The sequence below is a fragment of the Alligator mississippiensis genome, chromosome 1 (genome assembly GCF_030867095.1).
Source record: "Alligator mississippiensis isolate rAllMis1 chromosome 1, rAllMis1, whole genome shotgun sequence".
Classification (NCBI taxonomy): domain Eukaryota; kingdom Metazoa; phylum Chordata; order Crocodylia; family Alligatoridae; genus Alligator; species Alligator mississippiensis.
In genome coordinates this window covers 83,101,462-83,127,531 of record NC_081824.1, presented here as the reverse complement: position 1 = coordinate 83,127,531, position 26,070 = coordinate 83,101,462, and the positions used below count along the sequence as shown (strand labels likewise).

Below are 26,070 nucleotides of genomic sequence, written 5' to 3'. Positions count from 1 at the left end.
CGTTGCATGGGATCCAGCCCAGGGACTAGCCCTGCACTACTCATCCAGCTCACAGGACTGGAAGTCTGAACACCACTGTACTAGAGCATACCAATTAATAAGCAAGCCCCTCATAACTGAGTCCAAAAGCTACCTCAGTTGAATTTTCCCATCCCTAAATGTTATCAAGTGTAAACAGAGGAAACTGCTCCTGTTTGTCACCTATTTTCTGGTTCACTGTAGAATACTTGGGGTTGACATTCTGGCAGATGTTATGCTGGCAAAACCTGTAAATTTTACCTGTGTTTGGTTTATAGATTTCCAAAAGGCACTAACACAAAAATGTATCAACTCAAAAACAGATTTGTCTAGCTATGACTTTCCACTATTGTTTGAAATTCAGTTTAGGAAACTGAAATTAGCAATCGCATTCAATTGATTTTCATAATCTGGTTTTTCTTTTTGAGCAGTGAAAGGAAGGTAGAGTAATAGCTTTTTTCTTTAAAGTTTAGGTAATATTAAACTTTAGATCTGCTGTTTTTTAAACAAATTCTTTAGGCTAAGAAATGCACTTTAACTCTATATAGTCATGGCAAGTACTTTGAATGCATTTATTTCTATGAAATGTTATAGGCTTATCTAACACAATCTATAAGTGTTGCATCAGATTCTATAATATAATGTAGGGTTTATACCAGTCATTGCTATCTTAGGTGTTATATGAAACTAGACAATCAAAATGTTCATTCTTTCTCCAGTTGTATGCATTGGGATATCTTGCCATTTTATTACAAAAATATTAGGACCAGTTTTTCCAAATGTGGGTGCCAAAGTTGTGCTTAAAAAAATATGACTGCACACATAGTCATTGCATATGTACATGCAACCCCCTACTCCCAGAAGAGAAAACGAGGCTTTCCTAATTAACATGTATTTTTTAATTAGCAAGGATGAGCACACTTTTTGCAAGCACAATGGTTGCAAAAGAGTCATCCTTCTATCACCATCTAACAATGAGGCATCTTTTCACAGGGATATCACCAGCATGTTAACTGCAGGAGGAACATGGTTTTCTGGCCTGCTTTTTGTTGTTATTTTAAATGAACCAAGTTGTGAGCTCCTTGCCAAGTCTGTCATTTTGGGCTTTGTAGACAAATAGTATTTAAGTTTGTCTATTTCCTCCTGTTCACTTCAGCCCTTTTGTTATCACACACCTGATTGCATAAGTCCTCTCGGAGCACATTATGTGCTAGCAAGACTTGCACTGCAAATCTCAGCACTGCAAGAACTGATTTTAACAAGGATGACCCACTATTGTTAACTGCATGTATTTTCACATCAGCAGCCAACTTATTTTTTTTCTTGAATTCTGCCAAGAATGCATCTCAGAGAAGAGAAGAACAGTATCTTTTGGGATATGACACTCAACTTTGAATTTTTAAACATATTTTTTCTTTTTTTAAATGCAGAAAAGAACATGTGAACATATTACTCGGTGTCCATGGGTGTCATCACGCATTGAACACTTTGCAGTTTAATTGAATGACCTGATGGTAATGATGTCACTTCTGCTGACTCTGGTTTCCTCTCTAATCTCCAAGCAAGTTTTTTCATGGCACCTCTTTTTTTAAAGGAGCAATAGATCAAATTTTCCTACGTGACTTTCCTAAGTTCATAAGACAATTTTTAAACACGATTTATAGATATAGGGCCAGATTTTCAAAGTATTTAGGCACCCGCCATGTTAAAAATCTGATCATTAAGAGCCTTAACAGCCTAAGTCAAAAGAGCTTTAAATAAGACTTTGGGCATGGCTATCCCAAGAACTTAAGTGCCAGGCAGCAGTGCCTTCAAGCACACTGTGTTGCTTTGCCTGGACTACCTTCAAAGTATGAAGCAGAGTAGGAACATTCAGGTAGCGCTACAGGAAGGGCAATTAGCATTGTTGAATGAATGTGATAATTACCTGTAGTTTCGCACAAACATGGCCACCCTGCTTCCCAGTTAGCAAGTAGCCAAAACAGTGGACAGCAGTATAGCTGAGGATACCACACCAAATTTGCTTTGCAGCCATGTCCTTAGGCTTCTAAAAGTAAAAATAACCAACCTAGTTCGGGTATTAGCATCAGTCTATCCAAGGCAGCACAGAGCTAATCATGGACAAATATCCCTTTATTCCTCAGTAAATTACTTCTTTGACTGAGAGGTAGACAAACCCTAAATCATTTTTGAAAATGAGACCTATCTTCCTAAGTCCCAGATTCTTAAGACATCCCTGATATGCTCAAAAGACTCAAAGCTGCTGTTCATGTGATTCCTCTACTTGCAGATGCCTAATTTTCTGCCAGTCAGTGAGCACAAAGCTGTGTAAGCACCAGTGTTATCCCACAGCTAATGAGTTGCATAGAGCCCCACCTCAGAGGCTCTGAGGCTGAATTCTCAAACTAGACATTCCCCCAGCTATCCTGGCAGTGGGACTTAATCCTGTACCAGGCCTAAGATCTGGTATCTTCCAGATAATGTATTAGAAGGGCCAGATAGGTAGAGGGTTTCATAGTTTCATAGTTGGTAGGGTCAGAAGGGACCTGAGCAGATCATGAAGTCTGACCCCCTGCCATAGGCAGGAAAAACTACTGGGGTCAAATGACCCCAGCAAGGTGTTTGTCTAACCTCCTCTTAAAGACCCCCCAGGTAGGAGCCAGCACCACTTCTCTTGGAAGTTGGTTCCAGATCCTAGCTGCCCTGACTGTGAAGTAGCGCCTCCTGATGTCTAGTCTAAATCTACCCTCTGCCAGCTTGTCACCATTATTTCTAGTCACTCCTGGTAGTGCTCGGGGGAACAGGGATTCCCCCAATGCCTGCTGGTCCCCGTTGACTAGTTTGTAACAGGCCACTAGATCCACCCTCAGCCTTCTCTTGTGGAGGCTGAACAGGTTCAGGTCCCTTAGCCTCTCCTTGTAGGACCCGCCCTGCTGCCCCCTAATCATGCAGGTGGCCGTCCTCTAGACCCTCTCCATATTGGCCACATTCCTCCTGAAGTGCAGCGCCCAGAACTGGATGCAGTACTCCAGCTGCGGCCTGACCAGTGCCGCATAGAGGGGGAGGATCACTTCCTTGGACCTGCTCGAGATGTATCTGTGGATGCATGACAAGGTGCAGTTGGCCTTCCTGACCACGTCCCCACACTGTCGGCCCATGTTCATTTTGGCATCAATAATGACCCCAAGATCCTTTTCTGCCTCTGCACTGATGAGAAGGGAGTTCCCCAGCCTGTAGGTATGCTGCTGGTTCTTCCTCCCCAGGTGCAGCACCTTCTACTTGTCAGTGCTGAAACCCATCCTGTTCTCATCCGCCCACCCCTGTAACCTGTCTAGGTCTGATTGCAGCCTATTCCTCCCTTCTAGTGTGCCCACATCCCCCCACATCTTAGTGTCAGGTTGGCACAGAACTTGCAATAAATCCTACCTGGCATGTGGGCTAGGGACAGACATTAAAAAAGCCAGAGCCTGAATTTATTCAATCTTTGCAGGTTAGTTCAACCTGCATAGTTTGAACCAATTTGCAAGTGAACAGACATTCACAAAATGCAGGCACATTCCTGCAGTAGCTCAGGCCAGGAGCCAGATGGCACAAGAGCAGCCCTGGGCTGCAGGAAAGCTGTGCTAGGGGGGCACGTAGCTTGGAGTGAACTGGCCAGGAGGCGGGGTTTAATTCTCCACTCCCTGTCCCACGAGCATGGACCTGAGCTGGGGTCTGCCAGGCACTCCCCCTTTGCTGCTGCAGCCAGCTGGCATGGCCTCTGAGGCAGAGGGTGCAGGGAGGAGGTTATTTCCCCCTCTACCCACACTGGCCCCGGGGAACTGCAGCTGAGGTCTGTCTGCCCCAACCACCGCTCCTCCCTGCGCGGGACAAGCAGCAAGATAAACCCCCTTCTTCCCCCTCCACCAGATGCCAGAGGGAGGGGGGAAACCCTGCCCTCTCACCTAAGAGGCCCTGCCAGCCGACCTCTGGCCAGGCCCCCAACCCTGCCACCGGAGAGGCAAGGGGGCAGGTTCCTGACAGGGCAACAGCTCCTGTCCTGGTACCCAGGGAGTGTGAGCCTCTTCCCAATGGTGAGGCCAAGAATAAGGGGTCAGAGCTGACACAGACTGTGTGGGGTGAGTGGCAGCACCGGGGCTTGAAGGGGGCCATAGCCCCCCAAGCTCCCTAGCACTACCACTGCTTGCCCTGTGCAGTCTGTGGCAGCTTTTCCCACTCTGCAGCACGGCCCCCCTGCTGGAAAGAAGCTTACACTCTGGGACACTGTGTCAGGGGCTGCAGCCCCCATCATGGTCACTTCCCCCTCACCACTCCCAGGGTGATGGGGGTGGGGACAGAGGCCAGCTGGTATGGGCCCCTTAGGCAGGGGTCAGGGAGAGGAGTTATTCCCCCCTCTGCCCCTGGGGGACCGCAGCCAGGTCTACTCACCCTGACTGCTGCCGCCACCACTCACTCCCTGCTGGGGATGAGTGGTGAGATAAGCCCCCTCCTGCCCCCTTAACTAGATGTGAGAGGGAGAAAGGAAAATAACACCCCTTCCTGCACCCTCTGCCTCAGGGGCCATGCCGGCCGGTGTCTGGTAGTGCCCCGGCTCTGCTGCTGCAGCAGCGAGGGTGCAGCACCCAGTGGACACTAGCTCAGGTCTGTGCTGGTGGGAAAGGGAGGGAGAAATTAAACCCTCTCCCTGGCCAGATCACTCAAAGCTACTGCCAGAGCTGGCCACGTCCCCAGCACTGGAACAGCCAGTGGAGAAATGCAGGTCCCTGCTGGTGGGACAGGGGAGCGAGTGGGAGGGAATAAACCTCTTCCCTTTTCCCTTCTGGAGGCCAGTATCTGGCCAGGTCCCCACCCCACCCTGTCCTTGCTCTGGCTAGGGAACAGAGGGGCGGGGCCAGTCCTGCTCCACTGGAGCAGAGAGCACAGCTCAGCCCAGGGCTCAAAAGCATGCTCAGATGCTGGGGGACTCTGGTTTAACTTAAACCAGGAAGGGGTCTGGGACAGAAGTGCCATAAACTGTTTTGAGCTCAGTCAGTTAAGTCTGATACTGACACATTCTACCAGGTTTATCTCAAACTGGTTTTGGCCATTTTGAAACTGGTTTATGTGCACTGAGCTTATGTTCTGTTGTAGGTTTAACCACTTTCTGATCACTTAAACTGGTTTATGTGTAACTTCTGTCCCTAGCCATAAAGAAAATGGGTGTGCATCTCCCCTAGTGGTTAGGACATTAAACCAAAATGCAGAAAATCTGCTCCAAATCAGGGAGAACAAAGGCTTCAACTCTACTGGAGTTACATTATCAGCTATTTGGTATTCTGGAACAAGTCTTTCTCAGTTTTCCCTGTTGAAGTTGTTATTCTCTAAATATTTAAACACTGATTAGGGCATTCCTGCATGCCAAGTGAGTGTGCTAACAGAGTGGGATATACGGTCAGTGACTCTCTCTGGCCTAATGAATACTTAATTACTAATGCAAACTGGAGTATCTCCAACAGGAAAACTGGAAGAGACAGATCCTAGAATAGTCTAGTGCAGGGGCGGGCAATTATTTTGGGCAGAGGGCCGCTTACTGAGTTTTGGCAAGCCATCAAAACTTGGACAGGCAGACCAGGGCAGATAAATATTAATTTTCTAAATTTTTTAGGGGCCCTGCGGGCCAGAAAGAATGGCCTGGTGGGCCGCATCCAGCCTCTGGGCTGCATTCTGCCCACCCCTGGCCTAGTGAGTAGGACAGTTGCATGGGTAACAGTTTGTTTCTACTCTAAAATCTGAGAATTTAACTGAGGTCTTCCGCATCCAGGAGAGTGCCCTTAACACTAAGCTGTCCTTCATCTTGCTGTATTTTTCCATGGAAAAAAGTCTACCTAAGGGTATGATCTAGTTTAGGCACCTAATCCCAGGAGAGGATTTCCAGATGAAGATCTTGAATGAAAGGAGGACTCTATTTCTGATCGGTCAGGCCCCTAAACTTTAGGCATTTCTTCCACCCTGAGCTTGCTAGCTTCTGAGGCTCCATTCCTTTATTCTGAGCTCTCACCAGGGATAGATTAACCCTTTAGTGGGACCTAGGCAAACAAACTCGTGAGCCCCAGGCTGGTCAAAACCCCTCTCCCCATCCCAGCACTGCTGCTTGTGGGGAGCAGGGCTCAGAGCCACTACCAGGAAGCACCCACCACAGTGGCAAGGCCAGCGGAGAGGAATGGAAAGGAAGAGAGGCAGACGGGGCCATTTGCACTGCTGCCATGGAGGGAAGGACCAGGGCCCCCCCACAGCACAGGGCCCTAGGCATGTGCCTAGCTTGCCTATGCGTTAATCCGGCTCTGGCTCTCACCAAGCACCACATGGAGAATCTGAACACTCATCTCAGAGCTGAGTCCATTAGACAGGAGGCATTAAGTGTTACAAAGCCAAATTAATGCATTTCAAATACCTTTGAGGATCTAGGTCTAAGATGTTTTTTATGATTACACTTAATGTGATCATTGTCACCAAATTTCCACTGCACTGACTTATCACTGTGAGATCATTCTCTAAATATTTAAACACTGATTTACTTAAAGGGTGAATTTCACAGAATTGAACATTATGGTTTCAATAAGTGTTCCAACAGCAGGTGTTCAAGGCTCCTTCTCACAGTCTTTTTGGCTGCTTTTTTTCTCATGCTCTCCTCCATATAAAAGGCACACTATGAATTTAAGGCCATGGAACCGTCCAACTCTGCACCTAACCCATATTACTTTGATGGTCCTCTTGCAAAGCTGATCCCTGTTCTGGCAAGTAGAAGCTTAAGAAAGGTCCCCTAGTTCTTCCCTCTCCTGGTTTCATCACACTTCAAAGTACTGTGATGTTCTAGGAAAGGCAATATAACCCACTTTTTCATGACCATGACAGTAGTGGTAGCAGAAGACAACAGTTAATCAGGCAAGTTTTAGCAGCTGCTCTGAGCAATAGTATTGTAAAAAATTAAAACTCTGACTGACTGGGAATACTGTCTTGCCATTTGCTAGTGTAAGTGACTAATTCAATCAATGTGAAGCAGCACATTATTTCTAAAAACAGGATGCTGCTCGTGAACATAGCAGCAGTCCATAATGCCTTTTCACCTTCCATGTCTGGTTCTGAAGGAGTGACTTTTCCTGTCTAAGGTGTCCCTACCCACATTGTTTAGTTGCCTAAAGACTAAATTAGTAGCTTTTGCTTTAGCCATACCATTACCAAAGAAGCTCAGCCAGCTCAAAATGCAGCTGCTCCAAGCAGCAGAATAATGTGTAAACACACATTTATATATTCAAAGTACTGTGCTCATTTCGTTTCCTATCATCTGTAGTTTAAGGGCATGATGATACTCCAGGAAGACTTTAAATAGTTTAGATCAGAATTTTCTTTTCTCTCCCTCTCTTCCTTGTCTCTATAGTTATAAGCAGCTATAACTGTTTTTTAACTACAAAAAAGAGTAACGTGTAGTGGGGTGAACAGCTGGACATTCACTGCAGAGGCTGCCTCTCATCTCTAGTCTATGCTCCATCAAAGCCTGAGGTTAGCAGCCTCTAAGTAGTAGGCAATATTTACCTGTTTAATCAGATTTTAATTAAAAAGGGCATAGTAAAATTGTGTGTTAAGTAACATGGGAACAACAACTCTTTTGAGTTGCCAACTTGTGACATCTGTAGTGACTGAGGCTTGTACTTCTGTACTTGTACCTAAATGTTCTTTGGTAGGAGGGTTACCAATGTATGTACAAACAGATAATAATCAAACTTAGAAATATACTACCCTTGTCCTTGAAACTGCATGTGTTACCTTAACTGCAGTACAACACTAATGACCCAAGAAATCTTTCTTTTACCTAACTATATGTTGATCCAATTATACTAAAGACCCTTCCACGATAGATCCATGCAACACAACAAACTCCCCAAAACCTCATAAGCTAATGCTTATACAGCAATATAGCAATATATTTGAATATACAGGAACATAGCATAACATAAACTGTTTTATTGAAGGTGTGTCTTGATGTCATTTTTCTGGAGTTGTTTTGATTAGATTTTTCTTTTACTTCATCATGCATTCCCTGCTTAGCAGAAGAGATGACCTAATTTTAGGAGCTACTGGCCTGACGGTCTATGCAATTCCAGTTAATCTAGAATAAATTAGGTGGGCAATGTTACATAGGATGTTGTGGCCCAAGTAATGCCTGCAAGTAATTTCTTTATTGCTTACAACAGCAGCAAACAATCATGGAGTCTATTCCACAAGTATCAAAATGAAAACTAGAAGCAAAGAACAGAGAGATTCCCTCCTAAATTACTGTTTTAACGCAATAAAAACCTGTCTAGATTGCTACAGTATAGGTTTACAGTAGTAACAAGAAATTATTACATCTGAAAGGAAAAAAAAAACAGATTTGGAGGAAGTTCAGAGGAAAGTAACAAATAGTGCAACAAGATTAAGAGAATATTCATGTTGATAGCTAAGGCAAACAATAAAAGATATAGCTCTCTACACACGTCGAGGAATGTTGCCAATTTTAATTGGTAGTCAATGATTCTAAGAGTGTAAGCAATGGAGCATAAACTGTATGAAACCACAGAATCAATGGAACAAACAGTTCAGCGAGGTTGCTGGAAATACCATCATTATAGATATTTAATGTAAGGTTATGCTATTTTATATTAGGGATAGAGTGGAAAAAATAAATCAATCCTTTTAAACAGTCCTGATCTCACACCAGCCTAACACCAATGTACTTGCATTATTCTGGCTTTACTCCTGGATTATGCCTGTGCAAGTGAGACTCCAAATTAGTTCTAGTATGGTTTATTCTACATGATAGTTCCTGAGATGTTCATTCATTGTCATGATCCTTACCTTGGCATGAAGTGGATATTAATGAAAATGAGCCAACTACAAAAATAGCTGGTGAAAACTAGGCATCATGTAAGGAGACACTGTGCTAATATTTCATACAACTCTGCCAATATATCTCAGTCATAACATGCATCAACCCTTTTCTTCCACTCCTGGGCCTCTTTTGAGGAGAGGCTGACAAACCTGTTTATTGTGATGGTTTATCATTAAGTATAAATACACACAAGGGACTAGCATTAGACCATCAACACAATTTCACTTACTGCCCAAGACACCATTTAAACTCACTTCTCGAGAAGTAAAAGGATAATGTACCATATAAGCACGTCACTGCTAATGTACTAATTAAATGCACTCTTTTTTAGTTATCTATATTGTTACTATTATTATTTGACCTAAACACCTAGCATCTGGTCAAAATGTATCTAACCCTCTGAAAAATGTCATTTTAAATCACCCTCATATAAAAATTTCCATAAAACTATGGAATCAAATAATTTACAATGAAAAACTTCAAATCTGAGTTGTTGGTATGGCATGGGCGAACTGGAAAATCTAGCATGACAACCAGCTTCTAAACTGTAGTCTAGCATTCTAGTCAGCCATCCAAATTTTAGGTTTAGTCCCTAGGTGGCTGAGAGATGGGCAGAGAATGGCATGTCTCTCTAACTTTCCAGAGAGGATGAAAACCACATATGTGACTTGAGAGCCCAAGTTGCACTAAAATTCAGTGGGCTTGGAATAAGTGCTGCTGAGTTAAATTTTACTCTAAAATATCTCACCTGTTCACAACTGCACCAAGAAGCAGCTCAAGAGATGGATCTAGCTAAACCCTGAGCCTATGAGAAAGAGGCAACAAAAAGGAGGATCTAGTCTCTGAGAGAGAATTCTCCAAACCACCAAGGGGAAATAAAGGTTTATAAATTAACAGTGTAAAAAGGAGGCTGACAAACGTGTTAATTTGGGCCACATCCAGATAGCTTTGAGCTCTGGAGCAGTAATAATCCACTGCATCCTTTTTACCGATAGGCTCAACAACATGCCTCAGGCTTTCAACCTGGCCTGTTTATTGCACTGTGGCTTTCCCATAATTTCCCTTTCTCCCTATTCAGGTTAATATGTTGTTATTTCCAGTTTGTACTAAAGCAGGAGAAGGATCCACCCCCTCTAATTTGACAGGAACAAGCAGAAACAAACCTTTTAGTCCTGGTGCAGTACCAGTACACTGGAATGTATTAACAGACTTTGAAAATCTTACATGGCCGTTGCTGAGTTGATACAGAGTATCTTGTTCAATGGTTGAACAAACTATTGGTGGCAACATATCCGGCTGCTTTACCAACATTACCTAAATCTTTTTTGATCAGTTGACAGTTAATTATGAATTATTACCTTGCTAATAACATGTAAAAAATAATCTTTTTCTTAACTTACTTCACTTGAATTCACAAAAATAATCTAAAGTAGTCTAAACTTAAAAAAAAATCACTTTACAGCCCTTTGTATAAGCAATAAAGTAAGATGGGGGAAACAAACTATATTGAATTTCTGAGTACTTGTTTTCACTCCAATGTAATTGAGGATTAGTCTTTTGGCTAAAATCAAGTGCAGAGCATAGTATCACTTGATAAATCTATTACTGGGGCACAGAATGACCTAATCAATATTCCCGCCTAACTATTATTATGCGCCTCTGACCAGTGATGATCTAAGCCCCTGGAAAATCAAGATTTTTAATTAGATGACGACAGATCGCTATCTACAGCAAAACTAAGGCTAACATTATTTTATTAGCTTCTAAATTTGGCATATTACTTCACATAGTTTCCAACAAGAAGCCAACTGCTGCCAGACTTCTCCGGATACATACACTATTGTATAAGATTGATTACTTTTTCAGTTATGAAGGGAAAGAAATCAGCTGTTTCCTTAAAGTAGAGCCAATGAGCCCTTTTAGAAATGCCCAATTATGAGAAGATTCACTTTCCCCTAATAATAGTCTAGATATTTATGTTCTCAGCTGTAAAGCATTTGAAGTTTCATGTTATGCAATATCTCTGTCAGTTATGTTAATCATAAATATAGAACAAGGGAAGAATGATACCAAAGAACTATTCATGTTTGTTTTCATTTGGGATTTTCCCTTTTTTTCTCTCCTACATTTTTACTTAATCCCTTCTTCCCCATCATTGATTTTGCTGCACACACAATCTAATGCAGCACATAACCTATGTAACAGATACATTAAAAAAGTACTGTTTAAGTCTCCCGCATACTAATACACAATCGCTATAGAAAAACATTAATTAAAAAATAGATTCCATAAAAGTACAGCCAAATGGATGCTCTTTCTGATGCATATGTTTTCAGAAATTGCTAGCTACATTTATTTTTAAGAGAAACTGCATTTTCCCTGATTCTCCAAAAAAGCATTATTGTTGTTTAAGCATGGTTACGAGGAAATAATAATAAAGCTAGAAAAGGTGTTCACAATTTTAAAGGCCTTTTGCTTTCAATGGAAGTTCCCTTTAGAGAGAAGCTGAGATTTGGGGGGCAAACAAACATTAGAAGGTTTTTTGCAAAGCAAATGTTAATTCAATGACTTCCACAGAGGTATATCAGTTACCTGTGCTCTGACATCTCTCTTCAACATTACAAAGTGAGTATGTTTCTTGACTCATTTTTTTTTTATGTTATAATAACCTGTGTATGTTGAACATGTTCCTGTGTTAATTTTTAGATGTTAAAATATTGAGCGTAGCTGACTAAAATGAATTATTTGCCCTGGAATGGATGGTTTTATAGTCTAAATATCTGAAATCACAAGTTAAAATCACATTATTTTTTGACTCCTTCATCCTTCTGGGATTATGCTTTTTACTGAACAAGGTGTTTCTGGACAAAGCTTCTCAGATTCATATCCAGCTACTCTGTACAGATCCATCAGTACTATTTTTATGACTAGGGAGGGATTGCATTTTTAATACAATCTCCTCTTCTTATGCCACTCTGCAGTAAACATTTTATGTGGGATGGAGCCCAGAATCTGGGCATTCTCTCCAGCCCGGATATAGTGAAATACCCGGAGTGCTCTAATTAAGCAGATAACACTTTGCGATCTTTGGGAAAGCACATCAGTTTAAAGAGGAGTAGAGTTAGGGCTTTGGCACATTTCTTTAAAATGCAATTAAGGTGTTAATCATGCCATACATAGTAACCCAGCCACATGTTAAAGTCACTTTATGGTGTGATAATATAGCAAATGCACCACAAAGATAGTCCACATAAAATGTGTAACATCGCTGCAACTTGTTTGTGTCATGCCTTCAACGGATTATGTGGCATGTTGGGACTGACCCGTGACATATCCCAATGCTCAACTGAACCCAGGAATCCAGCATGGGGCAACCCCAGGCCAGGACACAAACCTCCCTCACCCAATCAGTGGGATTGGGCTGAGGAAAGCACTGGGTCCTGTGACCCTGACATCAGGGACTGTCCCCCCAATCTCAGGATCACTGAATGGACGTTCACTTTTTTAAGTTTCTGGGGCACCCATGGAAATGGCAGCTGGGGAGCTGGTGGTCTCCTGAGCCCAGCAGCTTGGTCAGAACTACCAGATATAAAGTTTTAACAATCAGCTGTTTGCTGGCCAGCCCAGCCTGCCCCTGTCTCAAAGTAAACCCAGCGCTATCTGGAGACAGGGCCAACAATCAGCTGATTGCCGGCCCCAGCTGGACCCGTGGGCACTCTTCTTTCAACTTGCCGGTGCAGGGGGAACCTGGTATTATGATCCTGATCTCCCCCATCACTGGCAAGTAGTAATGTCATGATGGGATCTGATCCCTCCTTCCAACCACCGTGTCTTCTTAAAATTGGTCCATTTTCTTGTCAATCTATTTAAGTCTGTATTGTATTTTTCAAGCTAGGAAGCTCAAGTTAGGAATGGGCACTTTCTTTGTAGTTAAATTAATACAGTACTGCTAAGTGCTTATCACAGCTGTTTCAGTAGTAAAATATATTTCTGTATCTTTTCAAGTTGTTCCTAAAACAAGAAGATCCTTGTAGAGTAGGAAAATAAATAGAATACATTTTCTCTATTATTAAGAGAGAGAGAGAGATGTGTATTATTTACTTTAGTCACTTTGTACTTGTTTGGAAAACTTTGCAAGATAATCTATAATTATCATGACAGTAGCATATAATTTTCACATGCTAGCCACATTTTGATGGCTGCTAGAAACTAATATTATTTTTAAATGTTACAAAATTTTGCTTTGGCCTGTATTTCACAACATTCAGTAAAACTGGACAAACCATAAATGACAGCCTGAAAAAAACAGCAGAGACCATATGCAAGCTACAGTTATTTCATATTTTAATCAGATCAATTATTCAAGGATTGTCAACTATATATTCTTTCTTGTAACCATCTTCATCTTTACAAATATTTGGCTTGATTATATGTTTAAATCTTCCTGAACCAGTGAAAGCAGCTGTGCCCTGGGGACATCGTCATCCTTTCCAGGGGTCCTGTCCTGTAAGGGCAGTTTTAATTTGTGGATTGGGCTCCCTGGGAGCCCCACTGGTGGAAGGTACCTTGGGGATATGTTGAATCAATGTTATTATAATGTGTGTGTGGCCAGGAGGCCACACTAGTTACAGGTAGGACATATTAATCAAATAGTGGTATCCCCCATCAGCTATCTATTATCTGCCCCACTTTGTGCCAATTTCCTCTTGCTTCCCCAACACCTCTTGCTTTGCTGTTCTTCCTTAAGATGTGGGATGGGGATTTGTCAAAGTCAATGAGCACTTTATTACAGTGAGAGTGCTCAGTAATGAACAATTCAGCAATTTAATGAGATTCTGTAGATCTGTCTCCAGCCTGTCCATCAAGTTTCACTTCTATAAAGCACCCTGACACTAATCCTCTGGCATACCCAATCTTCACCCTGGGCTGAATATTAGATTCTTCCATGGTATATTGCATTACCACTATAACCTTAGCAAAAATGATGAACTTAACTACACTTGAGGCAATATAGCTGGTCTGATTTGATTTTCTTCTATTAGGTTGACTATGAGGGAATTACTTATTTACTAAGATAAAGCAAAAACAGTTTCTTATTGCCCACTGAATGCCTAAATTGGTAAATATTTGTGTGTGTCTTTTAATATTCTGGAGAACCAGGAAATATATCTCCTGCAGCAGAAAACCAGTTTAAATATTTTACATAACAACATTAGTAAACTTTAGAGACGCAATTATAGCACCACTTAAGTGGACAGGGAAGAGTTTGTTGTCACTCAGAAAGCAGTACATTATGAGAGATTATCTGCAGTGTCTGCAGTGTAACCTGAAGCACTAGCACAGGCTTTGTCATATTTGCTGTATGAAGTATTCACCTAGGGCTATGCAGGCCATTAAGAAACCTGCTTTTGCATCTGTGCTGTAGGACAGGGCCAGGGACACAGCACCAGAGAAATCCCACTTTCCAAGGGTGGTCCCAGTGAGGAGACATTGAGCTGACTCTTCCATTCTGTTTAGTGCTGGTATGCTTGTTAAAAGGGAGGCATTAAAGAATATAACTTGATTTTCTGTCGAAACCTTTTCTGCTGCAGGTATTCCAAAGCACTTTTCTGAGTACTTGCACCAGCAGTGAAGTAATAATAAAGGAAACAGGACAGTCAGCAATACGCTGTATACATCCTACTTCATCAAAACCATTTTATGGAGCAAGGGAATGTGTGCCAAGACTCTAGTATAATCTTACTTATACAGAAAATGTTCCATGCCATAAACTCTGTAATATGGATATTCTCAGGATTTGGGCAGAGGAAGGATTCAATCTGGAGGAAACTGACTTCAGATTTTGGTCACTATGGTGTTGTAACTGTAATGGTTCATCCAATAAAAGGTTTTACCAAACTCCTCAACATTTAGGAAATACATTAATGGGAACATAATTCAGCCAAGCGATCAAACTATTGAACTTTGGTAGGTTAGCATCCTTCAGATGAGCATAAAAGTAATAGTTTATTCTTTTATGGTTCAAGTTGTCTGTAGATCCTGAAGTGCCTTACAAAGGAAGGGAAATATCATTATCTTCATTTTCACAATGGAGAAATTGAATGACTTGCTCTAGGTCACATAGCAGATAACTTTCCTTTAAGAGAGCCCTAAAAAGACTCTAAATGGGCCCTATCCTTCTTACTGGATCAAGGTACTTCCCTTCCTAACAGGATAAAATTCTGTTCCTTCTGCTTTCTATCTTGAAAAACCTAAGTTGCCTTCCCCCACTTTATTATTTTAATGAACAGAATGGATATTTGCTTCTACTACATTCCTAAACATCTATTTCCCAAGATACTTTGTAGGATTGTTTCCTAAACTGGATTTTGTCTGTATGCTCACATGTATGTATGAGTCTGTGTATGACAAATATATATATGGGTATGTGAATACATATTTCTTTAGCATCAGATTTTTAATCCACACTGGGTACATCTATATGAGATGTTAACTGTGGAGCTGACTAATTAGCTCGGCAGTAACTGTCTCAGTGTTTACAAGTGAGCCCTTATTAGGGCACGGGAAGCTAAAAAACTCTGCAGAAGGGTAGAACTTGTATTTACAAATACTACCTTGCTGCAGTTTATTAATGTGCAGCAGTGCACATGTTGACACTGATCCAGTTGGCTGGGGTATGAGGCTTCAGTGCAGGGGCTGCCTGCTGGCTAGTCCCACACTAAAGTACCCTCATGCCCCAGCCAACCCCTCCACAGGCACATTGAGTCCAGTTAGAGCAGCCCTGGGCTGGCAGGCTGACCCACAGGGCTCCCTGCCAGACAGGGCTGCTCCAACCAGGGTCCACATGCTACATGTGCATAAACTCCAGAGCTGGTTGCTTTGGAGTTAATTGCTCCTGGGTGCATGTTCTAACAGAGCACCCAGGAGCAAAAAACTCCAGAGTAATAAGCTTTTGAGTTTATTCAATGCACTCATTGCAAGTGTAGGTGCACCCACTATTTGTAATGCTGTGACACTACAGTTGTCTCCTGATACCATACCAGAAGCCACAAGTCAAACACAAAACAAACTCCTTCCAAATTAACTAACTGCACTAAAACAGGCAAGCAGAACTTATGGGCACCTATACACGTGCCCAACGCCTGCTCCAATTATAATGAATTGGAGCAGATTCGATTTATCGAGTCTGCTGGAGTGTTCTAAATAGAAAAGTGCAGAAGCCTCAGTGTCGTGTATTTAACATCCCCAAATTTCAAATGGTGGTGAGGGAATTTTAACTAAAGCTCATTGAACGAGCTTTAGTTAAAGTCCCCCCACTGCCATTTTGAAGCACAGGATGCTGAATACATGAGACGCTGCAGGTGTTTTAATTAGAGCGGCTCCTGAAAGCAGCTCTAATTAAAACACCCCTCCATCCCACCGGAGCACGTATAAATATGCCAAAAACAAGACTTTTTTCAACCAGTTATTTGCCAATGTTCCCAGTTTTTCCTTGGGACCTTGATCATTTTAGTCTCTCTAGAGCTCTCAAGGACTCTGGAAAAACAAAGGATTCTATGGTTTATACAATATCACACATTTCATTAATTAACTGATTTCCTTACCTGCCAGATTTGCAGTTCACTTAGTGAAGTGAGTCGGTCGCTCTTCAGGACTTCTCGAAGGAGACAGTATGGCAGAGCCAGGACTTCCTCAGGGTGACTCTTCAACAACTCAGACAGGTGTTTTACTAAGAAGTCAACCACTGCCTTCTCCAGCAATGTGAGATTAAAGAGGTCAGCAAGTTTATACAAGTCCAAGTAATTAAAGCTATTTAATTCCTAGAAAGGTAAAGCAAAGAAAATTTGTCTTAGAAAAAAAGCAAGCTGCAAACTAAAGGTAACAGAGAATCTCAGGACATTAAATGTAACATCCAACCTGGGCACCATACCCTGAGGCTAAAGTATGTAAAAAATGCATGAGAATTAGTTGCATGTATAAATCAGGCAAATATAAGTGATACAGGTTTCAGTACTAGTTTGTATGGTAATTGTCTGGTTTATGTATGCAGTTGCAAAAACTGTAAAACATTGCAGCTGTATGTGGAACTGATAAAATCACCAATGTGACATACATACTATATTACAAAAGCAGAATTCAATAGGTGATTTTTTAACAAAAATTCTGATAAATGCTTTGTTACAGAACAGTTGCTTTTCAATTACAGTATTTACTATTAATTATTTAATCTGTCTTACTTTCATAAACAGAAATTCAAGTTTCAATGAAGTTTCATCTAGTACCTCTGTATTGAACACTGAAATAATTTTGTAATTTATAGACAAATCATCAGTTAGTTAAAACACATCTCCCTTCACCACCTGTAGCAACAGTACCCAATATTCCCCTTCTTGATATTCTAGAAGCAGAAAATTCACAACAGCTATGATAACTCAGGGAGGAAAGTCCTTGCTATCCACCAGATAAAGGCTCATATCTCCAGCTTGGCAGTCCTTCTTCCAGATCCAATATCAGTTAGCAGCTGACTCATTTAGACCACACAGTTCTCACAGTAGAGGTTATGACTCCACCCATTTTAGGAAAGAGGTGAGTACATATGGGAAACAAAGATGTTCATATGATTTTCTCTGTTTTTTGCTCTTTGCTCCCAAATCATTTTCTTCTCTTTTTTCCTTCTTCTGAATTTATTTCTCAGTTTACTGCACAGCTCCTTTAATGGACTGTTCCCTGTTACTAGACCCTCCCCATTCCGACTCCATGTGTGAAAACTACAAGAACTCTTGTCAGTTTCACTTTGCTGCTTAGTTAGCATGGGAAGCAGAGCAGGAAAGAGAAACAGACTAAATTACATCAATTTCACTTCACTGCTCTGCTGGATGGAGTGGCAGAGCCAAGTGAAACTGACAAGAAATCCTGTAAATGTCAATTTGCTGCTCTGCTGGCACATGGAACAGAGGAGCAGGGAAGTGGGAAAGGAAGAAGAGATATGCCATAATGTTCTGTAGGCCACCTCAGGCATGTGTAAATACTACGGTTGTCCCTATGACTGTTGTGCAGTGGAACTGGCCACAAGTGTATGCAGGTATGATTGTGTTTGTGTGGGGAAGGGTACATAGTTCAAGCACCTACTACATATGTTTAGAGGATGCCAAAAGATATTACTCCAGGGCAACTGAGCTAAATTTCTTCTATCCCTTCCTATTGCAACAAGATCCCCGCTACATATCTTCCAAAGAAGGACTCTGTCAAGGACAAATTGTGTCCCTATTTATTTAAGCTATAACTTTTAGCACAGAAATTCTACATTCTTTTCCAAAGACAGTAGGTTATATCAGAAGTAGATATAAACAGTAATAGCCAAAAACCTTAGGATTCCTATTAAATCTTAGAATGTCCCCACCTCTACATACTAAGACAAATGTAGGGAGAATTAATTCCTCCTGCTAAAGAAGGTCAGGTTAGACGCCTGGAACCTGTGTGACAGACATATGCAGTATATGCTAGCTCAAGGGTGCATATGGCTGCAGACCACAGAGGGTACTGCAGTCTCTACCTTTCTCTGTTCTGTGAGCCTGCCATTGCTATGCAATCAAGGCAAGAATGCAAGTTCTATATGTCACAGTGAACTTCACAGCATTTCACAACTAACACCCTTGTTTAATTGACACTGTTACAGAGCAAGGGTACTCAACCCATGGACCCATGAAACTGGCCTGCGGGGTTCCTTCATGAGTCGGAAAACCTGGCAGCAGGGAACAGTGGAAGCTTCATGTGGCCAGCTCCAGCCTCAGCTCTCCTCCCCCACCACATCTAGATCAGGGCCACTCTGCTCCCCACCCTGCCACCCACACATGTCCAAATTGTGGCCGAGCTGAGCTGCTCCCCCTCACCCCACACATCTGGATTAAAGTCATTTCACCCCCCTCCCCCACTCCATCTCATCCAGATGGGGACTACCCTGTCCCTTCATGCCCACCCCTCCTCCATTGCCAGATCAGGACCGGGCTGTTCCCCCAGAGTTTGGTTCAGGGCTCCTCCTCCACCCCCCTACTCTAGATAGACAGATCCAAGTCAGGCTGTGCTACTCTGGATCTGAGCCCATGGAGAGACTTGACACTGCTCATAAGGCCTGCGGAATAAAAAGAGGCACCACTGTTATAGAGCATCATGTTCTGAACTATGGAAACAGATTCTTTCATGACTGAATGAGTATCTGTCATTCAGTGGGAAATTTTAGGGACCTCAGGTTAAATATATTGAGCCCTTCATTATGACAAAGGAATCAGTAAATCTAACTCGACTTTTATCATGCGTTAGAAGGTACATGACAAACAGGTCCAGGGAAGTGCTACTTCCCCTCTATGTGGCACTGGTTAGGCCGCAGTTGGAGAACTGCATCCAGTTCTGGGCATTGTACTTCAAGAGGGATGTGGATAACCTCGAGAGGGTTCAGAGAAGGGCCATGCATATGGTTAGGGGCCTGCAGGCAAAGCCCTACAAAGAAAGATTGAGGGACCTGGATCTCTTCAGCCTCTGCAAGAGAAGGCTGAGAGGTTATCTTGTGGCCACCTATAAATTCATCAGGGTGGGGCAGCAAGGAATAAGAGATGCTCTGTTTACTAGGGCACCCCTTGGAGTAACTAGGAACAACTGCCACAAACTGACAGAGAGCAGGTTTAGGTTAGACATCAGGAAGAACTTCTTTACAGTAAAGGTTGCCAGAATCTGGAATGGGCTTCCAAGGGAGGAGGTGCTCTCCCCTACCTTGGGGTCTTTAAGAGGAGGCTAGACACGCACCTGGCTAGGGTCATCTAACCCCAACTCTCTTTCCTGCCCATGGCAGGGGGTTGGACTCAATGATCTACTGAGGTCCCTTCCAACCCAAATATCTATGAATCTATGAATCTTTTGCAGTGGCTGGCCTTCATTTATTTTACTGGAGGTCATGAAAAAATGACCGTGTCTTGAAGATCATAAGAATAAAACTATCATAAGCCCTGATCAACCATAAAATAATGTCAGTAGAAAGATGTCTGCTTATTTTGGTGAGCATTAGAATAGGTCCTGGTGGAAAAGCTGAAGGAGAACCTGGTGGCCATTAGACATCATTCATTCATTAATTCATTCACTTGATTTGTATGCCACCCCTCTCAACAAATGCTCAGGATATCTTATAATAAGAAAACAGAATTACTTATAAAACAGAAGAGCAATAAGATAACACCACAGCTTAAAAAGGAAATAGAACATCATCATACAACATAGATCCCCTAAGCAATATCTCAGCCTAGCTTTGTGTGCTAAACTCCTGTCCAAAGGAAGATTCTTACAGTGCTTCCAAAAGCCGTCCATGTTCAAGCTCTGTAAAGTCTCAAAAAGGAGGGAGTCCAGAAAGGAGGGGTAATGGCTGAGAATGACCTCTCATATGTTTTTGGCAAGCGAACTTGTAATATTAATGGCATTCCCAGGAAATCACTCTTAGCTAATCTTAGGGATTGTGACAGGGTACAGGAGAGGAAACAGGTTGTTACGTACACAAGGCCCAGAATACTTAGGGCCTTATAGGTCAAAAACAATATCTCAAATTGAGCCCAGAAAGCTACTGGGAGCTTCTAACAATTAATGCTGTCCAGAAAATATTGGGATTTTTTTCCCCTCACTGCAGAAATTTTAGATTTTCACCAAACCACCCCTTTAAAAATGTGGGGTTTTTTTGGGTGGGACAGAAGGGATCCCAAATTTTTCAATAACAATTGAGTTTTGTGGGAAAATCTGATATTTTATCACAGTGGCATGTTACTTGGGGTAAAGAAAGGATCCGAATAGAAAATTTTAAACCAGGCCTAGGTATGAATAATCTTTTAAGATACAGAATAACTTAAAGATAAACAACTTGAAGATACTGATGCATATTTTTTTTATTAATTTTTAACCGTTAGGCTTCAGCTGAATACTGACACTTCCTTTAACTAGGTCAGCTTAACACAGACTATGAATCAAGGGCTTTTCAGAGGCCAGATGGTTTAGACTGCTATAAGTATATATTTTTAAATACTCAAATGTGCCTTTAATCAGAGATACTCACTTGTAACTCCAGAAGGTCAGAGTTGGCCTTTAGCTTTCAGTCTCATAGCCACAGAAGACAGTTTATCAGCTTTCTCAAATGAAAGTCATCCAGTTGTCATATCAATGCTCAAATCAAAATTATACTGTATTGCACATTACTATCCAGCTGATGATGCTACAGAGCAAAAATGTCTTGCTGAGATTCTGAGATGTATATTACTGATCAGATAATCCACCTCCCAATCAGTGATAAGGGTTTCAGAAATAAACCCAACCATGACAGAGCATAGAAGCCAGCTGTCAAAGATGCTTTTTACTTTTTAATACCAGAAAAAAAACTAGCAAAACAGAATCATATTCAGAGGCAGCAGACTAGACTGACTACATTTTCAAATTTAATTTGTAAGTGAATGAAACCTTCAGATTAACAAATCAATTAAATGGCACCCTTTGAAATAGCCTACTCATTCAAAGTGGGTGGGATCAAGCATAAACTAATTTTGAATGAGTAGTTAGATAAATCTGATAATCTATGGGAGATGGTCCTCTCAAACCATACTCTAAAACCATTTTTGTTTGGTATTTAACAAATAATAGAAAGCAGCAACATAAATAAGTTGTTATACAGTTTATACAAAATGTATATTTTAAGGGAATAGTAGAAAATAAACAAAGAACACAGAGCACTCAAGAAGAACTGAAGGAGAAAGTTAAGGGAAAAATATGATTCTATGATTTATAATCTGATATATGTTACCCTGCTGAGCCACACTGGAGCAAGGAGTATGTATTTCTTAGAAATTAATTATGGTATAAATGGTTATAATATAGTAAACATGAAACCAATTAAATAAATTGTTCAAATTATCAGTCACTGTCTACCGCCAAAACAAACTGCTGTACTTAATCCTATGCATTCAGCTCACTGTAAATTAATAAAGTGGTTTCTTTAAAACTTTACTCTTTCCAGCTGTGAATGAATCCATCACTCTACGCTATTGGTCTTCTATTTTATTAATATCAAATTTTTGGGTGCCAACAAAATTTAATAAGATTACATTTGAAATCTTAGTTTAGGAGAGAGAGGTATACAAGGCAATCAGTTTTCAGACAAATAACTCCAAACAGGAAGACAACATTAAATGTTTACCGTAGCCTATGTGCCATTGACTGCATTTGAATACAGAGATCTAGTAGAATATCAAACAGGAAAAAGAACATTTATAAATATTTTATTTAAATTGCTTTCAAATCCACCTTTATTTCATTTATACTTTTAAGAATAATAGTACTGCACAAGCCACAGAAAAGAATATAAGTAATAGATTGATAAATTAGAGTTAATCATAACCATGTACACAGTAGACTACAATATACCTCTATTCCTGTGCTCTGTGTTATAAATAGCAGGAAAAGCACAAGGAGAACTAAGGGGATAGACTGCATTTTTTTATGACCTTATTTGAAAGATAAACTCCTTGGGGAAATACAATTTATTCAGATTACCAAGACCCTGCTGTGCAAATCTACAGTCTGGGAGCCCACTACAGAGATCAAAAAATATTTACTTTATTCTGTTGGGTATAAAAGCTTTTAATGAATGCATAATTAAGACAGAAAAGTGTGTACAGCTTTAGAAATTCCATTGCTGTGTGAAGCCATTAATATCGAGGCATCATACCCAGTTGTGACTCCACCTGCTTCCCATTTGGATTACAACACTGGTATATATTAAGGCATTATAAAACTATCCCTGCTGGTGCCACAAAGAAGAACTGTACTGTGTCATTATTTCCTCTTCCCTGAAAGAAAAGGAACTCAATGACCAGAAGCACTGGTTTTCTAAGAGTGTAAGGTTTTTGGGGTGGGGACCAAAAGCACCTAGCAAAAGGCGTCTTAATCATGATGTGACCAAAAGCACCTAGCAAGAGGGGTCTTAATCATGATATGTCCCTAATTTTCATAAACTATCACCAGATCTCCAGCACAAACAAATTAAGAGACACTTTATACCTATATGTTCTTGTGCTGGACCTGTCCTTTAGCTTAACTAGCTCCTTTACCCCTCCAGTGTTTTCCCCTAAAAATATTCATACTTGGCAAACCATGTCCCCTTACTCAGCTTTTGTTTTGATAAGCTCAACAAATCAAGCTCTCTAATCACCTCTTGAAAAAGGTGACTCTCCACTGTGCTAATTATCTTCATATTCTATTTCTGCATCTCATCCAATTTGAATTAATCTTTCCAGAACATGGATTACCAGAACCATACATATGAATCCAGCTGAGATCTCACCAATGTCTTATACAATAACATTAATACTTCCCTGCCTCTCTCAAAATACCTTGGCCCATAGATTGTATGACCTTTTTTCATGATGGGGTCACATTAATAGCTCATAGTCATCTTTTGATCAAACAAGTATCTGGACTTTCTGGAAAAAGTTTTTGTTCCTGTACTGAGACCCAGCAGCAGCCCCTCATGTCTGTCAGGCAAGGCAGAATGAAGATGTTGCAAGTGCATGCGAGCAATTACAAGGGTCAGTTAAAAATGTAGCAGATCTACTGAATGTGCAAAACAATCTAAAAATCATTTCTAATCTCTTACACTTCAGTTTTTCAGTCCAGAACTGAGCAAAGGTACTACCATATTTATCCAAATCCAAGAATGGCTTTGAAATATAGACAAATTTGTTACAACTAGTTGAATCCGCACTTCACTGAGGAAGATTAATTTGATTTTTTAAATTTTGTATAACCTTTTATTGTAACCATCATCATCTTCACCTTATGGTTTATGCATCATTGCCTGATCCAACTTCAAAAGCTTTCAGACCATCATTTTCACCTGCTTTCTTCTCTGTGCAGAAAGCAGTAGCAGCCCTGGCCCTTTGCCCAATTCCCACCCCTGCCCCATGCTTTAAAAAGTTGTCCTGCATGTGTCAGGGAAGACACCTGTTATGACTTCACTCTACGCAACCAGTGACAACATGACCTCCAGATTTCTAAAAATAATAAATGATGATCTCTTTCTTAGAGTATACACAGGCATTACATTTCTACTGGGAGAGATGCTACTTCTCTCAGGGACAGGGGATTTTAAGTGGTGGTGAAAGGCTCCCTGCATCTTCCCCAGACTGGGGTGACCCTGGTCTGGGTAATGTATGGGGAGCAGAAGCTGCTCAACTCCCAGGGACCAGAAGGAGAAATGCAGCAGCTGCTTCCTCTTTACCAGCCTGGGGTTACCCTGGTCTGGGAATGCTGGGAGCAGGGGAGAGGGGTTGGCTGCGGCTGCAACTTCTGTACGCTCTCTCTCTTGCTAGGATTTCTGGCACTGCAAATTTCTAGTGCTAGAAATGAACACCTCTCCACAGCCTTAGTGTAAAATATCTTGTGCTCAACACACAGTAGCTCAATATTGGATCTCATTTTGATGAACAAAGAATCACTGATTTTTAAAAAGTATTTTTAAGTGATCATGATCTGTTTACATTTATCTTACATAAATGAAATATGACATCAACCAATAACCATTACTTCTTGAACATTAAAGGGGCCAAGTTTCCCAAGCTTGAATCAACTGTTAGCACAACATACTGGGAACACAAATTTAACCTGGTAAGTGTTAATGAAAGCTTGGAATAGCTTAGGAGTTATGCTACTGGATGCCTGAAGTAGACAGGATTTAAGAAACATGAAATAGTTACAGTGGGTCAATACCTTATGGTTAAAAGGAGATACAGATGTATCAATTAAATATAATACATAAGTGCATATATAAGGGTTGAATAAAGGGAAAGTAAATGGAAATGAACATAAATTTCAAGTTATAAGCCAATTCACAAGCATAGATTGGAAAAGTGTTCCAGAGGAGAAAGAGATATTCAATCAGTTTTTTTTCTATTCTGTATTTTTAACAAAATAGGGGCATTCTACGTGATACAGACACTGGGACAAAATGTGTATTGTCTAAAAGAAAAAAGGAGACTGTGAGGCAGCATCTGCTAAAATTAATATTTTCAAATACAGAGACCTGACTAACTTACCCCCAAGAGTTTTAAAGAAATTAGATGAGGAGATCTCTGATTCACTAACTTCAATATTTAACCAGCCATGACAAACTGGGGAAACTGTAAAGGATTGGAGGACTGCTCACATTGTTACAATATTTAAAAAAGGTAAACTACAGTCTGCTTAGCCTGACATTGATCTGGATACAATATTGAAACAGTTAATTCAAGATCCTATCAACAAGTAATTAAAGACTAAAAATATAATTAATACCAATCAGATAGGTCTTATCAAACATGTCTGTTTGTCCTTTTGACCAGAGTACAAATCAGGTGTATAAAGGCAATTGTGTTGATAAAGTATGGTTAGATTTCTCTATGGCATCTGACTTAGTACCCCATGACATTTTGATTAAAAAGCTTGCATTAGAGGGAATTAACTGGGTACAAATTACATAGATTAAAAACTGGCTCAGTGACAGATCTCAAAGTGTAGTTATTAATGTGGTGATATCAAGGATCAAAGTTATATCCATTGGGTTTCTTCAGCTATCGATTCGTGGTCCAATGCTTTTTCATATTTTTACCAAGTTAGACAGTGTTGTAAAAGATTTGCTGCTAGAGTTTGCAGAGGATACAAACACTCATGGGGTAGCCAATAATAAAAGTGGCAAGTTACTATTACAAAATGATCTGGGATTCTTCATTTAATGATTACAACCCAGACCATATATTTTAATATATAAAAATGTAACATAGCATAAAACATAAATGCAGATATCAGTGGCTCTGAGGAGGACTTAGGCATCATTTGAAAGAGAGTGCCTTGAGATGTTATGAACCTCCATTGTAGAGGTTTTTAAGAGCAGGTTAGACAAATATCATGTTTACTCAAATACAAGACATGGTTTATCCCCCCCAGTTGGCATGGGAGAGAAAGGCCTCCTCCTTTACAACTGCGTACCAGGAAGTCTTACTAACTACATTGTCTATCATTAAACTGCTGCCAAAAGCAGCATGTGCTCTGCAATGGAAACCAACTATGAAGTTGATTAAATGCAGCCAACACTG

The 26,070-nt window shown here is 40.9% G+C and overlaps 1 protein-coding gene across 3 annotated transcripts in view; it reads right to left on the bottom strand.

Moving 5' to 3' along the window:
- Positions 1-26,070, bottom strand: part of KLHL32 (kelch like family member 32) — a 251,103-nt gene that overhangs the window by 51,544 nt on the left and 173,489 nt on the right. For all 3 annotated transcript variants that reach the window (XM_019486394.2, XM_006270483.4, XM_059732181.1), the window contains one exon: positions 16,528-16,743. In XM_019486394.2, the coding sequence (XP_019341939.2) occupies positions 16,528-16,743 (216 nt within the window). The remainder of the gene's footprint in view (positions 1-16,527; positions 16,744-26,070) is intronic.